The sequence below is a fragment of the Podarcis erhardii genome, assembly GCF_964252035.2.
Source record: "Podarcis erhardii genome assembly, chromosome: 16".
Classification (NCBI taxonomy): domain Eukaryota; kingdom Metazoa; phylum Chordata; class Lepidosauria; order Squamata; family Lacertidae; genus Podarcis; species Podarcis erhardii.
The window spans coordinates 618,729-631,394 of record NC_138514.1 but is presented as its reverse complement, the minus strand read 5'-3'; the positions used below and the strand labels follow the sequence as shown (position 1 = coordinate 631,394).

Below are 12,666 nucleotides of genomic sequence, written 5' to 3'. Positions count from 1 at the left end.
TGCTTGGAGTTATTCAGCAACCACCTGCTCAATCACCTTGCCCAAGAATGGTAGATTTGAGACTGGGCGATAGTTGACCATATTGGCTGGATCTAAAAATGTTTTTTTAAGAAGCGGTTTAATGACCGCCTCTTTCAGCGGGTCTGGGAAGGCTCCCTCACAGAGGGAAGCATTCACCACCCCACAGAGCCCATTGCCCAGCCCTTCCAGACTTGCTTTTATGAGCCAGGATGGGCAAGGATCAAGGAGACAGGAAAAGCAAACCAGTGCAAAGGGAGACAACATTGTGGTGAGAACAACCTTCCCTCCATTCCCTGACACTGTGTGATCATAGAATGATCATAGAATCATAGAGTTGGAAGAGACCACAAGGGCCATCGAGTCCAACCCCCTGCCAAGCAGGAAACACCATCAGAGCACTCCTGACATATGGTTGTCAAGCCTCTGCTTAAAGACCTCCAAAGAAGGAGACTCCACCACACTCCTTGGCAGCAAATTCCACTGTCAAACAGCTCTTACTGTCAGGAAGTTCTTCCTAATGTTTAGGTGGAATCTTTTTTCTTGTAGTTTGGAACCATGGCTCCGTGTCCACTTCTCTGGAGCAGCAGAAAACAACCTTTCTCCCTCCTCTATGTGACATCCTTTTATATATTTGAACATGGCTATCATATCACCCCTTAACCTCCTCTTCTCCAGGCTAAACATGCCCAGCTCCCTTAGCCGTTCCTCATAAGGCATCGTTTCCAGGCCTTTGACCATTTTGGTTGCCCTCCTCTGGACACGTTCCAGTTTGTCAGTGTCCTTCTTGAACTGTGGTGCCCAGAACTGGACACAGTACTCCAGGTGAGGTCTGACCAGAGCAGAATACAGTGGCACTATTACTTCCCTTGATCTAGATGCTATACTCCTATTGATGCAGCCCAGAATTGCATTGGCTTTTTTAGCTGCCGCGTCACACTGTTGGCTCATGTCAAGTTTGTGGTCAACCAAGACTCCTAGATCCTTTTCACATGTACTGCTCTCAAGCCAGGTGTCACCCATCTTGTATTTGTGCCTCTCATTTTTTTTGCCCAAGTGCAATACTTTACATTTCTCCCTGTTAAAATTGTTCTTGTTTGTTTTGGCCCAGTTCTCTAATCTGTCAAGGTCATTTTGAAGTGTGATCCTGTCTTCTGGGGTGTTAGCCACCCCTCCCAGTTTGGTGTCATCTGCAAATTTGATCAGGATGCCCTTGAGTCCATCATCCAAGTCGTTGATAAAGATGTTGAATAAGACCGGGCCCAAGACAGAGCCCTGTGGCACCCCACTAGTCACTCTTCTCCAGGATGAAGAGGAACCACTGATGATAGAACCGTAGAGTTTGAAGGGACCCCAAGGGTCATCTAGTCCAACCCCCTTGACAGAGGGCCATTCGCCCTCTGCTTAGAAACCCCCAATGAGAGAGAGCCCACAACCTCTCAAGGGGATCTGGGCCTCACTTATGGGAAGCACTGCAGTAAAGATCTCTGCCTCCATCATTGTGATAGGCAGTTTGCTACTAATATTTATGAATGCTGTACCTCTTCACTTAGCACTGCCAGCAAATTTCAGAAGCATCCCCTGTTTCTGTTCCTCAGCTTGCTGACAAAGACAAAGTACAGTGCCTTAGGGGATCTTCATTAGTTACCTCTTCAACCCAACCCTATGAGACTTTCCCCAGAGGGAATATCTGAAGAAGTGTGCATGCACACGAAAGCTCATACCAAGAACTGACTTAGTTGCTCTTTAAGGTGCTACTGGAAGGAATTTGTTTTGTTTTGACTATGGCAGACCAACACGGCTACCTATCTGTACCCAGAGGGCAGTCAGTGATTCTTTTTGAAATGCCAACATAAATATCACTTTGTTGTTTTCTTCACAGAACATTTTTGCCCAATGACTTTTTGGTTTATACATACAACCAAGGAGGCTTTGTCCACCCCAATTCCCCACATATTCAGGTAAAGGTTCTTAATTGTGTTTGGATGTCATTTCAGACATTGCTTGATTGATTTTAAGTGTTTGTACACCACTTGTCAGATATACAAAAGCAGTGTACAAAATTTTGAGGCAATACAATATTGTTATGGGTGTGTGGGCTACCATGACTCTTCTAAATTCCTGCATGCCAGATTCTGCCCCCCCCCCAAAAGCAGTGTAAAATACAGGCTAACCCTGAGTTTTCCTGATGGAGCGTTCCCTGGCAGAGAAGTCAGAAAGACTGATAAGCAGCAAAGCAGAGGCTGTGCCAGCTGCAGGGGGGGGGGGGTAGTTAGCAAAGACAATGCCAGAGTTGGGTAGAAGAAATTTCAGAATTTCCTTGGGACTAAAGTAAGCAAGCAGACAGAAAGTGTTGGTTTTGCAAACTTGAAGGTGGCGGGGAGTGGGGCAGGGGGTGGGAGATGCCAAAGCATGAAGTGAGTGTGGAGGAAAATCCTCTCCAGTCTGGAAGCGGCAAGCAGAAGGCAGATATGCAGAGTTATGGCTGAGGTCTCTTTAAAATCTGACACACAAGAGATCCTCTTGGGGTTTAATGCTGGGATTCCCACCATCTAGAATCAGATTGTATGTATGTGTAAATAAACCATATATCATAAAGACACCCCATTCTCCACTGTGCCTCATTCTCAAAATAAAAGTGTGCCTGCAACCCCTGGAATATCACACTGCTCATGGAGATTGGGGTGGCGTGTAACAATAAAGATTTAACTTCATTACAGAAGAAGATTGTGGAGGAAAGGGCATTTTGAGATCAGATAAACCCTTCAGTCTGAACATTGCAAAAAGCCTGGGGGAAAGTAAAAAAATAAAATGCATATGGCATTTGTAAGAGGTGATGGGGAAGCTTCTCTGGTGAGCAATTTCCAAAGGAGGGGTTTCACAGCAGAACACCCCACACCCCCCAGTTACCTCTCACACCTTGCCTCAAATAGCCCAGGGACTCACAGAAAAGTCTCAGAAGAAGTTCTCAACAGTCAGGTATGTTCATGCAGGAAGAGGCAGCCCTTGAAGTAACTTGGTTCCAAGCTACTTATTTGTAAAAATGAAATAAAATATTATTATTTATTTAAATAAATGTATGAACCAAATAATCATAACAAACCCTCCTAAGTGGTATGCATAAGATCTTGTTCTTCCTCAAAATGATTGCATGGTGGGTCACAACAAAATTTATTTTTATTTTATTTTATTTTATTAATTTCTATACCACTTTATGGTTTTAAGAAAAATCTCAAAGTGGTTTACAGCATATTAAATCAATAAAACATAAATAAAACAATCTGAAAAAGTCAAATATAGAGTATACAGTGGTGCCTCGCAAGACGAAATTAATTTGTTCCGCAAGTCTCTTCGTCTTGCGGTTTTTTCGTCTTGCGAAGCACTGCTATTAGCGGCTTAGCGGATTAGCGCTATTAGCGGCTATTAGCGGCTTAGCGGCTTAGATAAAGGGGGAAAAAAGAAAAAAAACTCGCAAGAACTCGCAAGACGTTTCGTCTTGCGAAGCAAGCCCATAGGGAAATTCGTCTTGCGAAGCACCTCAAAAGACGGAAAACTCTTTCGTCTAGCGAGTTTTTCGTCTTGCGAGGCATTCGTCTTGCGGGGCACCACTGTACAGTCAAAGCAACATAATAGAAAACTAAAATGTTATCTTAAAGATTTCAAAATAAAACATTACAAAGGAGGTCAACTACAGAATACATATTTAACAAAGTAGGGCTGGGTGAGTGTGGGCCCTGCCCCCTAGGCCAGGTGGAAAGGGCTTTGTAGGGAGCGGCCTTCACACTCACAGCCAGGTAATGTTCCTCAGGCCTCATGAGGAGCCTCATGTTAAGCAGCACAAAATAGTCATAGAAATACAGTACTAAAGCATCTAAAATTCATAATTCAGTTTTGTATATAACATCATGATGTCTGCCCTGGTCCCGAAAGCTAACCATTGTTGGTGCTCAGGAGGAAAAGTGTTCCACAACCAGGGGCAGGGAGGTGGGGTTTCTGTTGAGGAAGCCTCATTAAACATTTTGGTAGCTCAACTGCATATGGCAATGGTATCACCAAAAGGACCTGCCAGGCAGATCTCAGATCTTGGACGGGATGGTACAAGAAGAGGTGCTCCATCAGGTAACTTGGCTTGAGGCTTTATGTGTCAAAACAAGCACCTTGAATTAGGTCTGAAAACTTATGAAGAGCTAGGAAGCTATGCTGGTGAAAAGCGTTCTTCTGTATGTCCAGGCCCAGTTAGTAACCTAGTTGCTCTGTTATGTATTTGCTGCCCTTTTTGGACCATCTTCCAAAGCAGTCCCACATACCATGCACTGGAATGCGTCCTAAGGGGGCCATCCAGAGTCTGGAGTACATTGTCATCAATATACTGATGGCACACAGCTCTGCTTCTCCTTTACATCTGCAGATGAGGCAGTGGAAGTGCTGGGCTGTTGTCTTGCCTCAGTAATGGACTGGATGAGGGCCAACAAACCGAAGCTCAATCCAGATAAGATGGAGGCACCTTTAGTGGGTGGTTCCCTAGAGCAGATGACTGAGAGGTTGTCTGCTCTCGATGGGGTTACACTTGCTCTGAAGGAGTTAGTACACGCTTGGGGATGCTTCTAGATCCATTGCTACCACTTAAGGCTCAAGTGGCCTCGGTTGCATTGAGTGCCCAGCTGCGCCCCTCTCAAGACAGGCATAGCCTAACTTCTGCAAACTATGCTCTGGTAACCTTTAGTTTAGATTATTGCAACCCATTATATGTGGGGTTGCTTCTGAAGATGGTTCGGAATCTTCAGCTGGTGCAGAATTCAGCAGGTAAAGGCAAAGTAAGGGACACAGGTGGTGCTGTGGTCTAAATCACTGAGCCTCTTGGGTTTGCTGATCAGAAGTTTGGCAGTTCAAATCCCCACAACAGGGTGAACTCCCACTGCTCTGACACAGCTCCTGGCAACCTAGCAGTTCGAAAGCACACCAGTGCAAGTAGATACATACAGTAGGTACCATTGCGACAGGAAAATAAATGGCATTTCTGTGCGCTCTGGCTTCTGTTGCGGTGTTTCCATTGTGCCAGTAGCAGTTTAGTCATGCTGGCAACGTGACCCGGAAAGCTGTCTGCAGACAAATGCCAACTCCCTCGGCCTGAAGCAAGATGAGCGGCACACCCCATAGTCGCCATCCAAGGTCCTTTGCCTCTACCTAGAGGGCAGCAACATGAGAATGGCTGGGGTAGCTCCCTGCTTATGGAATGCTCTCCCAGGGGGACTCACCTGGCAGCTTTGTTACGTATCTTTAGCTGCCAGGCAAGAACATATTCCTCTCCTCCCAGGCCTTTGGCTGATTAAACAATCTATGGCCTTTTAAATGGTGGGTGATGGTTATTGTTTTTGTTTGTTACTATCTATTGTTTGTTACTATCTATTGTTACTATACTATCTATTTTTGTGTTTTTACATTGACAACTGCCCTGTGATCCTCAGATGAATGGGAGTGTACACATGTTATAGATAATAATAATTCACATTGTCAGGGGTTCAGGAGCAGAGACACAGGAGATGGAGCAAATGGAGAGTGAGGAGGAGGAATCCGAGGGGGTGTAGGCAGTGACAGTGGTCAGAGAGATTCCACGAGTCTCTCCAGCGAATCGGAAGATTCACAGAGAGGAGTGCCGATGGCCAGGGCAAGGGGGGTGCCAAGGGGGAAACCCCAGAAGGAAGGGGCCAGCGGGGACTCCCTGAGCAGCAGTTGGAAATCAGGACCAGCTTCCCCACCAGAGCGCAGTGGGGGGGAGGAGTCCCAGGCATCGGGACCAGTGTTCTCACCACCAGAGAGAGGAGATGAGTCAGGATTGACCACGCCTCCATCGGAGAGCGGGGAAACGGTCAAGGGGAAAGTCACCGGCTGGGCGCGCGCGCCAAGTTCAAATGTACAGGCGAGCGGCACAGCAGGTAGCCCGGATAGGGAGCCAGGTCCTAAAGCCCGCCGGAAGGAGGGGCAAGACTCAGGGGGGTCAGCGTCAGAAGAGTCCAGGAAGGAGGAAACCCCAGGGGGCAGAAGGACCCAGAGGAGGAAGGAACAGCGCAGGAGGTGGAGCCGGGCTAGGATCTTAAACTGGTGCGGAAGGGGTAGTGACTCAGAGGGGACTTCGCCAATCTAGAACCAAGACGTAGGGCTGCACGCTCTGGGGTTTGAAATGGAAACTAAACTTCAATAAAGACTTTTGTACATTACATCAACCGGGCGTTGGTCCTCTGTGAGCTGGGACCTAGAGGCAGCTCTGACACACATGAACATCACAAATAACTGTGGCTAGGCTCTCTCTTTCTAAGACAAGCTGTCATCGGCACATTGACCTGAACGGATGGAAGATGGTTAGAAGCACAATTCTGGGGGAACTGAAACTGTGGGGCAGGAGGGTGAGGGTTAAAAACTGCATGTAAGGCTAGTTAATAGAGAATTTCAATTGTGTAAATGCTGCATCAATTGCTTTTTTCTAATTTTAAAAAATATCTTTAGGGCGAATGCTTTTATCAAGGATACATACAAGGGTTCCCAAACTCTGTTGCAATACTCAGCACCTGTTATGGGCTCAGGTAAGAGATTTCAACAGCCTAAATCAATTATCTGTCAACCCTAGCAGCAACCTGTCTCTGGCATAATCCAGGCACCAGATGTTTCACAAAAGTACATGCAGTATATGTCCTGCCTCTCCCATCCCCATCATTGTTCTTCACACTCCTGACTTTGTTGAGTGGAAGTTCACAGCAGCCCAAGATATTTACTCTTCTCTGAGCAGTGGAAAGTTCCCAGGTGTGGGGCCTACCCAGGTTTGGTCTCCTTTGGAAGGAAATCACTGTAGATTTACTTGGTTTTGTAATATTTGAGCTTATTTACAAACATGCAGGCTGAGCATAAGCATAAGTGGAGGCCCTGCTTAAGCATTCCAGCAGACAGCCAAATACCCCTGTCCCTGTATGAGGTATCCAGAGGAGATGGCCAGCACCCTAAGATACTAGCAAACTCCAGCGATTGGCAGTCCTTATGCCAGCCTTTTGCTTCTCTATAATGTCTTCTTGGAATAATTTAGGGCTTATCCGCACTTATCTTTCCTCTGCTCTTTCTTGACACAGCTCACAATTTAAAGCTCTGTGTCTGAGCACCTGTTTTTAGCTTTGGAGCATTCCCTGTGAAAACACACTCTTTAATGCTCAACTGGAGCAAATGTCAGTCAGTGGAAAACCCAAATGGATGTTAGCACTGATTCAGCTTTAACAAGTGTGTCTCTCCCCCCCCCCCCGGCTTCTCCGTCCAGTTGCTTCTCCGTCCAGTTACACTCCCGTTGCGAGCATCTGCCAGCTTCTTGTTTTTCAGCGTAAGCACGGGAGAAAGCAAACGTAGCAGAATGCACAGCGAAATGTGAGAAGGACAGTAAATCAGTCCAAACAGCTTCTTCTATCCTAGAAGCTTTATTGTACAGCAAATAGCTTATTTACAATCCATCAAAGACCATCAGTGTCCAGCTGCATTTTCTCTGACTCCTCACATCCTCAGTGCAGCGACCGATCTGAAATCGAAAGCACTCTCTCACAGCATAACAAGCTGTTGACATAACATCCTGTCTTACTTCCTTTGTAAGCCCTTCCCCCCTCAAGCTCAAGACACAGAAGGTTAACCCTTCACTACACCCAACAACCCCTCTTGTCTTGTGCCTGAGGGGGGGATATTGACCCTTGGTCACCCCAAACCCAGACCTTCGCAAAACTCTCTGTGTCTTTGGATGGAGAGTGGCTTCGTGAACCCATCAGCGAGGTTCTTGGCGGAGGGACAGTACTTCAACGCAACTAACCCCTCCTGAACACTCTGGCACACATTCTGAAAGCGAATGTCTAGGTGTTTGGTCCTGGCCTTGAATTGACCCGTCTCGGCCAAACAAAGGCATGGCTGATTGTCTTTTTTTTAAAAAAAATAATTTTTATTAATTTTACAACATAAACAAAAAACAAACAAACATAACACGACTTCCCCATACCTCCCCTTCACTGCATCCTTGTTTTAAAATTTTTTAGCAATCCTTCATCCATTTTTATATTTAATTCTCTTTAAAATTTTCTTAAGCTTAAATTTTTACAGCTGTAATTCTTTATATCAAATCCCTTGACATCTTAACATTCCGAAATTTTACAACAATTTTTAAGATAAATTTTAAATTTTTTCCAGTCCTCTTCCACTGTCTCTCTCCTCTGGTCACGAATTCTGCCGGTCATCTCTGCCAGTCCCATAAATTCAGTCACCTTGGTCTGCCATTCTTCCAGAGTAGGTAGTTCTTTAGTCTTCCAGTACTTTGCCAAAAGAATTCTTGCTGCTGTTGTTGCGTACATAAAAAATGTTCTATCTTTCTTTGGAATCATTTGGCCTACCATGCCCAAGAGAAAAGCCTCCGGTTTCTTTGCAAATGTCCACTTAAGGATTTTCTTAATTTCATTATAGATCATTTCCCAGTAGGCCTTAATCTTCGGGCAGGTCCACCAAAGATGATAAAAAGTTCCTTTGCATTCATTACACTTCCAACAGTTATTATTGGGCAAATGATATATCTTTGCAAGCTTGACTGGGGTCATGTACCACCTATAGATCATTTTCATTATATTCTCTTTTAAGGCACTACATGCCGTGAATTTAATACCTGTGGTCCATAACTGCTCCCAGTCAGCAAACATAATATCATGGCCAATATCTTGTGCCCACTTAATCATAGCTGATTTGACCGTTTCATCCTGTGTGTTCCATTTTAGCAGCAGATTATACATTCTAGACAAATTCTTAGTATTGGGTTCTAACAATTCTGTTTCTAGCTTTGACCTCTCCTTCTGGAATCCTAGTTTCCTGTCCTGCTTAAAGGTCTCATTAATCTGGTAATAATGTAACCAATCTCGGACTTTAGGTTTTAATTTCTCAAAACTCTGTAGTTTCAACTTTTCACCATCATATTCTATAATTTCACAATATTTTGGCCAGTCTGAATTCATATTCAGTCTTTTTACCGCCTTAGCTTCCATTGGTGACAACCACCTGGGGGTTTTACTCTCCAACAAATCTTTATATCGATTCCATACATTATAGAGTGCTTTCCTGACAATATGGTTTTTAAAGTTTCTATGAACCTTTACCTTGTCGTACCATAAGTATGCGTGCCAACCAAAGTTATTGTCGTAGCCTTCCAGATCCAAGATATCTGTATTCTCAAGAAGTAGCCATTGTTTCAGCCAGCAAAAAGCTGCTGCTTCATAATAAAGTCTTAAGTCCGGCAGGGCGAAACCCCCACTATCCTTTGCATCAGTCAAAATCTTAAATTTTATGGCATGGCTGATTGTCTTTGAAGACAAGTATCGGCAGACAATCTGTCCCACAGAGTTCCTGGACCAAACAAGCATAGAACTCTACCTCTCTGCACACCTCTGAAAGAGCACTGAACTCAGCTTCAGTGGATGAGAGCGCTTGGACCTCCATCCAACTACCGAGTTCCCAAACTTCACCACTAGACCAGACATGGATTTGCGATCCTGAAGATTAGCCCAGTCCGAGTCCACAAAACAAGTCAGTTTGACTTCACCTTGTGCTGGTAGCCTAAGACAAAAGTCTTTGGTTTCCTGCATATACCTCAGAACTCTCTTGATGCCATTCCAGGCTTGCACACTGGGGTTTGAGGCTTCCCTGCTGAGCAGATTGACAGCAAACGCTATATCTGGTCTGCTCCACTGGGACAAGTACAGCAAACTCCCTCGGGCTGACTGAAACACTTCAGCATTGTTGTTGTTGTTGTTTTTAATGATATTTATTAAATTTTTAACAAAAAAAGTTACAGAATAATGACACACACAAAAAAATACAAAAATACAAAAACCAAAATTCAACATAAAAAGAAAAAATAAAATCTAAAAAATCCCTCTTTTACATTCATTTACTTATTTTCATTTACTTATTTTCGTGACTTACATTCATTTACTTATTTTCGTGACTTCCTCACACCTCCCTTTTTTGTATTCCATTCAAAGATTTATTCAGCAAATTCATAGCCTCATTTTTTACCCTTAATTATTTATCATCACATATTTTAGCTTCAAATTTTCATCTAAAATCCATCCCTTCTTGCCTATTCTTATTTTAACCTATTACTAGAACCACTTCATTTCATTCCAACGTCATTAACATTCAATAATTTTACAGTATTTCTGTAGGTAGATTTTAAATTTCTTCCAATCTTCTTCCACCGACTCTTCTCCCTGGTTTCGGATTCTGCCAGTCATTTCAGCCAATCCCATATAGTCCATTACTTGCATCTGCCATTCTTCCAAGGTGGGTAGGTCTTGTGTCTTCCAATGCTTTGCGATGAGTATTCTTGCTGCTGCTGTAGCATACATAAAAAAAGTTCTGTCCTTCTTTAACATCCCTTGGCCGACCATACCCAAGAGAAAGGCCTCTGGTTTCTTCAAGAAGGTATATTTAAATACCTTTTTCAATTCATTATAGATCATTTCCCAGAAAGCCTTAATCTTTGGGCACGTCCACCAGAGGTGAAAGAATGTACCTTCAGTCTCTTTACATTTCCAACATTTATTATCGGGCAGATGATAGATTTTTGCGAGCTTGACTGGGGTCATGTACCACCTGTATATCATTTTCATAATATTCTCTCTTAAGGCATTACATGCCGTGAATTTCATACCTGTGGTCCACAACTGTTCCCAGTCAGCAAACATAATGTTATAACCGATATCTTGTGCCCATTTTATCATAGCAGATTTTACCGTTTCATCTTCAGTGTTCCATTTCAGCAGCAGATTATACATTTTTGATGGTGTCTTAGCTTTGGATTCTAACAATTCTGTTTCTAATTTTGATTTTTCCACCTGGAAACCAATTTTTTTATCTAGGTTGTAAGCCTCCCTTATTTGAAAATAATGAAGCCAATCTCGCACTTTATCCTTTAATTTCTCGAAACTCTGCAATTTCAATTTGTCACCTTCCTGTTCCAAAATCTCCCAATATTTTGGCCAATTGGCCTCCATATTGAGTTTTTTCAGAGCCTTCGCTTCCATAGGTGATAACCACCTTGGGGTTTTATTTTCAAGTAAGTCTTTATATCTTGTCCAGACATTAAACAATGTTCTTCTGACAATATGATTTTTAAAAGCCTTGTGCACTTTAACCTTGTCATACCACAGATATGCATGCCACCCAAAAGCATTGTCAGAACCTTCTAGGTCCAAAATGTCTGTGTTCTCAAGAAGCAGCCATTCTCTCAGCCAGCAAAAATCTGCTGATTCATAATACAACTTGAAGTCCGGCAGGGCAAATCCACCTCTGTCCTTTACATCAGTAAGTATTTTAAATTTTATTCTGGGCTTCTTGCCCTGCCAGACAAATCTAGAGATATCTCTCTGCCACTTCTTGAAACAGTCCATCTTGTCTATTATTTGCAATGATTGAAACAAAAATAACATTCTTGGCAATACATTCATTTTGATAACGGCAATTCTGCCTAACAAGGAAAGTTTCAGGTTTGACCATATTTCAAGATCTTTTTTCACTTCTGACCAGCATTTCTCATAGTTATCTTTAAACAAATTCACATTCTTAGCAGTCATATTTACCCCTAGATATTTTACCTTTTTTGCCAATGTTAACCTGTCTCCTTCTGAAACCTCTCTTTCTCACTTAGTGTTAAGTTTTTCTCCAAAACCTTGGTTTTTAATTTATTCAACTTAAAACCAGCCACCTTGCCAAATTCCTGGATTAATTCCAAAACCCTTTTAGTACTAGATTCTGGCTCCTGTAATGTCAATACTAAGTCATCTGCAAAAGCTTTAAGTTTGTATTGTTTGGCTCCGACCTGGATACCTTTAATCAAGTGGTCCCTTCTAATCATATTTAGCAGGACCTCCAGGACCGAAATAAAAAGCAATGGGGAAATTGGGCAGCCTTGTCGTGTCCCTTTCTCCATCTTAAATTCTTCTGTCACCATGTTATTAACTATCAACTTAGCCTTTTGTTCTGAATAAATTGCACCTATACCATTTTCAAAACCTTGACCAACCCCCATCCTCTGAAGATTTTTCTTCATGAAACTCCAGGAAATATTGTCAAAAGCTTTCTCCGCATCCACAAATATCAAAACTGCTTTGGTATTAATATTTGTTTGAAGCATTTCTAAAATGTTAATTATAGTCCTCGTATTGTCAGACAAATGTCTACCCGGGAGAAAGCCAGCTTGATCTTTATGTATCTCTTCCATTAAAACTTTTTTCAATCTTTTAGCCAAAATATCAGCAAAAATTTTGTAATCCACATTAAGCAGAGATATGGGGCGGTAATTCTTGAGTTGTGTCTTTTCAGACTCAGTTTTCAGTATAAGTGTAATGTATGCTTCTTTCCACGACTCTGGCACTTTTTCCCCCTCCAAAATTTCATTGCAAACCTCCTTTAGTGGTTGAATTAACCAATCTTTCAAGGATCTATAGTACTTAGAGGTTAAACTGTCCGGCCCTGGAGATTTACCCAGCTGCATGTTCTGGATGGCACCTTCCACCTCCTGATCAGATATTTTATAATTCAGAAATAGCTTGTTTTCTTGAGAAATTTTTTGTAATCCATTAGTTTTCAAAA

General features: G+C 42.9%; 1 protein-coding gene across 5 annotated transcripts in view; it reads left to right on the top strand.

Annotated features, from left to right (window-relative positions):
- LOC309331599 (disintegrin and metalloproteinase domain-containing protein 2-like) overlaps positions 1-12,666 on the top strand; it is a 94,531-nt gene that overhangs the window by 10,423 nt on the left and 71,442 nt on the right. For all 5 annotated transcript variants that reach the window (XM_081843902.1, XM_081843899.1, XM_081843900.1 and 2 more), the window contains exons 4-5: positions 1,901-1,979; positions 6,520-6,596. In XM_081843902.1, coding sequence (XP_081700028.1) covers positions 1,901-1,979; positions 6,520-6,596 — 156 coding nt within the window. The remainder of the gene's footprint in view (positions 1-1,900; positions 1,980-6,519; positions 6,597-12,666) is intronic.